The sequence below is a fragment of the Sporobolomyces koalae genome, assembly GCF_050403365.1.
Source record: "Sporobolomyces koalae JCM15063 DNA, S_koalae_JCM15063T_v1_ctg99, whole genome shotgun sequence".
Classification (NCBI taxonomy): Eukaryota; Fungi; Basidiomycota; class Microbotryomycetes; order Sporidiobolales; family Sporidiobolaceae; genus Sporobolomyces; species Sporobolomyces koalae.
Window position 1 is genome coordinate 1 of NW_027481672.1, and position 4,458 is coordinate 4,458.

The window sequence follows — 4,458 nt, forward strand, 5'->3', positions numbered from 1 at the left end:
GAAATCGCATAAACTTGCAGTACTCGCGCATTCCTCGTCTCTTTATATCCTTCGCCATCAGGATCGTCATTCACTAAGGAAGAAGAAGAGCTGTCATAGGCTAACCGAACGAGACTCGCAAAACCGCACGTGTATCAGGGCAGCCCTGGACCGTCCTCCCAATTTCAGTCTCCAATAACCGCGCATGTTACATAACCATGCACAGCTGATCGGAGAAGCGAGACTCAAGCTTTTAGCGCAATCGAGGGTTTGTGCGATCCGTGCATCGCAGACAACAACCTTGCATGCTTACCCAAAGCACTCCAATACATCTCGCACGAGCTGAAATTTACCGTGTAATAGTCAGCTGTGGAATGCCGGTCGCGTTCAATGTAGTCACAGAGGGAAAGACTTCGATTAGCGACAACTCGCATTGCCCAAACTCACTTTCGCTTGCTGCTGCTCCCGATTCTCGCCTCCTATCATCTCACACACATCTCTCGCGCTGAATTCTGGGCGCTCGAGTAATTGATTGATCAAATCTGCATGCCGAGGCTGACAGCCATCGCGTTTGTGGCCTCACTATACCTGCCGCGGCGCTGTTGAGTAATGCGTCACATTTTAGCTGATCCAGAAACGACAATCCGAAAACGAAGGATGTACACTTGTAACTGTAGACTTGATGCCTGTATTGCCGCGAGAGATTTCCTGAAACGACAATTCAGAAAGAACGTGCGCAACAATACTCGTCGTGTCCTAGCAGGCGCCTATCGAGTACGCGTACGGAAGATCTTGAGAATTGCATCTACGACGCCGCGGATGTTGTCGCTGAATGTGCATCCGCCTCGGAACGCGTTGCGCGGCAGACAGGAGGTCGAGAGTTTTGCCACTCGAGAATGTTCAGTCATGCTTTCTTTTTTTTTCTTTCCTCTCCTTTCTTCATCTCGCTCGTCTCGGCTTTCGGCGTCCGCCACATTTTCTTTCCCTTTCCTACACAAAAGCGACTCGTTCCGCACGACTCGCACCCCTCGTCGTCCACTTTTCAGAGTTTGGACCACGCAGCCCCAACTTTCCAAGCCGGAAACTTAGACCGTTTCTTGTTCTTCACCCCCTCAGGTTAACACCTCGGTCGCGTGAGTTGCCGCTGCCATGAACCTCCCTAGCTGCGGTCCAGGATGCTAACGAACCTACGCACGTCTCCCTTGCTGCCCTGTGCCTCGCGCCGCGCCACCGTTTGCTTCCCCCTTTTTTTTCACGCCCACCTCGATCGCCCGATGCGCCTGCTCCCGATGCGCCTGCGCCTTTCAAATCGCCTGCCCTGCAATCTGCGGACTCGTCGCTGAACAGCCCCCCTTTCCCCCCCTCTCTCTTACTCGGCACCTCCCGTGTATGCCCGCCGCCATGTCCGCCCCTGCCGCCCCCCAGATCTCAAAAGAGGACATCAAACTCGACCACGGATCGGCCCCGTCGCCTTCGGATGCCAAGGCTGACGTCGCCACCATCCTCTCGTCGTCGTCTGACCGCGCTTCCCGCGTCGACGCTGCCAAGGAGCTCGTCGACCTCGTCAAGCTCGAGGGCCCCCATGCCTTCGTCCGCCTCGGTCTCTCGGATGCCATCCTCAAGGGTCTTGCTGACAAGAAGAACGCTGGTACGTTTTGCGCCCACCCCGTGATTGAGGCAGTCGACCGTGTAGCTAATCTAAGTCTCACGGCAGGCGTTCGCGAGGGTGCCCTCGACCTCCTCTCGATCCTCGTCGAGCAAGGTCTTGGAAACGCCGTTGAGCCCTTCTTCTACGAGAAGCTCATGAACACGATCGTCTCCGAGACTTTCTCCGACAAGGAGAAGGTCGTCCGTGAGGCCGCCGTCCAGGCCGTCAAGTCGGTCGTCCAAGTCTCGACCTCCTGGGCCGTCCCCACCTTCCTCCCCATCTTGCTCGAGCAGATCCGCACTGCCGGCAAGTGGCAAGTCAAGACTGGTGCCCTCCAGATCATCGACCAGCTCGTCATCTCGGCTCCCGACCAATGCGCCCGCCTCATGCCCGAGATCATCCCGACCATGACCGACGCCATCTGGGACACCAAGGCCGATGTCAAGAAGGCTGCCCGTGCCACCCTCAACAACCTCTGCGCCCTCGTCTCGAACAAGGATATCGAGAAGTTCATCCCTGCCTTGATGTGAGTCGTTCTTCCTCTAAAGGCATTCCACCTCGTGCAGAATCTGATTAGTCGTGTCTGCGCTTCTAGCAACTCGCTCATCAACCCCGTCGAGGAGACCCCCAAGACCATCCAGCTCCTCGCTGCCACCACCTTCGTTCAGGAAGTCGATGCTCCTACCCTCGCCCTCATGGCCCCCCTCCTCTCGCGTGGTCTCACCGAGAAGCTCACCGCCACCATCCGTAAGGTCGCTGTCATCATCGACAACATGACCAAGCTTGTCGACAACGAGCACACCATCCGCCCCTTCATCCCCAAGCTCCTCCCCGGTCTCATCAAGGTCGAGAACACTGTCGGTGACCCGGAAGCCCGTGGTGTCGTCATCAAGGCGATCAAGACCCTCCGCGACACTGCCAAGTGCTCGGGTGACGGTTCGGACCTCCCCCCTCCCCGCCACCTCACCACCAAGGAGCTCGCTCCCAGACTTATCGAGGCGATCAAGAAGGTCGACTCGGCCTCGCACCTCGATGCCTCGTCGCCCCTCATCGACTACACCTCGCAGCTCGCTGCCCACCTCTGCAACGCCCGCAACTGGGAGCCTACCGAGTGGGAGTCTGCTCTCGTTCCCTACGTTACCCTCGCTCTCCCCCACTCGATCCGCGCCAACTCTGCGATCGGTGTCGTCAAGGACGTCCTCGAGAAGTCCGCTTCCGATGAGGGAGAGACCGTCGAGGCCTTCGCCGATGAGGAGGAGGGAGAGGATCTCTGCAACTGTACCTTCTCGCTCGCGTACGGTGCCAAGATTCTTCTCAACACCGCCACCCTTCGTCTCAAGCGTGGACACCGCTACGGACTCTGTGGACGTAACGGATCCGGAAAGTCGACCCTCATGCGTGCGATCGACAACGGTCAGGTCGAGGGTTTCCCTTCGCCCGACGAGGTCCGAACCTTCTACGTCGAGCACGACGTCGACGGTGACGAGACCGAGAACTCGATCATCTCGTTCGTCGTCAAGGACAAGCGTATCCTCAAGACTGAGGACCAGTGCCGCGAGGTTCTCGAGACTGTCGGTTTCACCCGCGAGCGTCAAGAGGCTGCCATCGGATCGCTCTCTGGTGGATGGAAGATGAAGCTCGCGCTCGCGCGTGCCATCCTCTTCGAGGCTGATATCCTCCTCCTCGATGAGCCGACCAACCACTTGGACGTCCTCAACGTCGCGTGGCTCGAGAACTACCTCTGCTCGCTCGAGACCTGCACTTCGATCATCGTCTCGCACGACTCTGGTTTCCTCAACAACGTCTGTACCGACATTCTCCACTTGAACAAGTTCAAGGTCAAGCGTTACCCCGGTAACCTCGACGCTTTCGTCAAGTTCGTTCCCGAGGCCAAGGCTTACTACGAGCTCAACCCCCTCGAAGACTACAACTTCACCTTCCCCAACCCTCCTCTCCTCGATGGTGTCAAGACCAAGGAGAAGTCGCTCATGAAGATGCGTCACGTCGCGTTCCAGTACCCTACCTCGCCCGTTCAGCAGCTCTACGACATCTCGCTCCAGGTCTCGCTCTCGTCGCGTGTCGCCGTTCTCGGACCCAACGGATCCGGAAAGTCGACCCTCGTCAAGCTCCTCGTCGGAGAGACCGAGCCCAACAAGGGAGGTGAGGTCTGGAAGCACCCCAACTTGGTCATCGGATACGTTGCCCAACACGCTTTCCACCACATCGACCACCACCTCGACCTCACCCCGCTCCAGTACATGCTCCAGCGTTACCAGACTGGTGAGGATCTCGAGGAGCTTGCCAAGGGTAACCGCAAGCTCTCCGAGGAGGAGGAGAAGAAGATGAAGGAGGGAGCTGTCGTCGTTGTCGAGGGCGTCAAGCGCACGATCGACGAGGTCACCAACCGCAAGAAGCTCAAGCAATCGTTCGAGTACGAGTGTACCTTCAAGGGTCTCTCGTCGTCCGAGAACATGTGGCTTCCTCGTGACGAGCTCATTCGTCGTGGTTTCGAGAAGAAGGTACGTTTTTTGACGCTTCCTCCTTCTCTCTCTCTTTACAGTACTGACCCTTTCGCGCGCTGTCCATAGGTTATGGAGGTCGACTCGCGTGAGGCCCAAAAGGCTGGTCTTCTCCGACCCCTCGTCCGAAAGGAAATCGAGGCTCACTTTGTCGACTTCGGTCTCGAGCCCGAGTTCACCACTCACAACACCATGCGTGGTCTTTCGGGAGGACAGAAGGTCAAGGTCGTGCTCGCCGCTGCCACCTGGCGACGACCTCACGTCGTCATCCTCGACGAGCCTACCAACTACCTCGACCGAGAGTCGCTCGCT

The 4,458-nt window shown here is 57.7% G+C and overlaps 1 protein-coding gene across 1 annotated transcript; it reads left to right on the forward strand.

Annotated features, from left to right (window-relative positions):
* Window positions 1–1,368: 1,368 nt before the first annotated feature.
* JCM15063_000014 (uncharacterized protein) lies at window positions 1,369–4,458 on the forward strand (the record flags this gene model as incomplete). Its single annotated transcript, XM_076681650.1, has 4 exons — window positions 1,369–1,627; window positions 1,694–2,153; window positions 2,223–4,146; window positions 4,216–4,458. Coding segments are annotated over 4 exons (2,886 nt in total), but the record flags the coding sequence as incomplete, so codon positions are not given.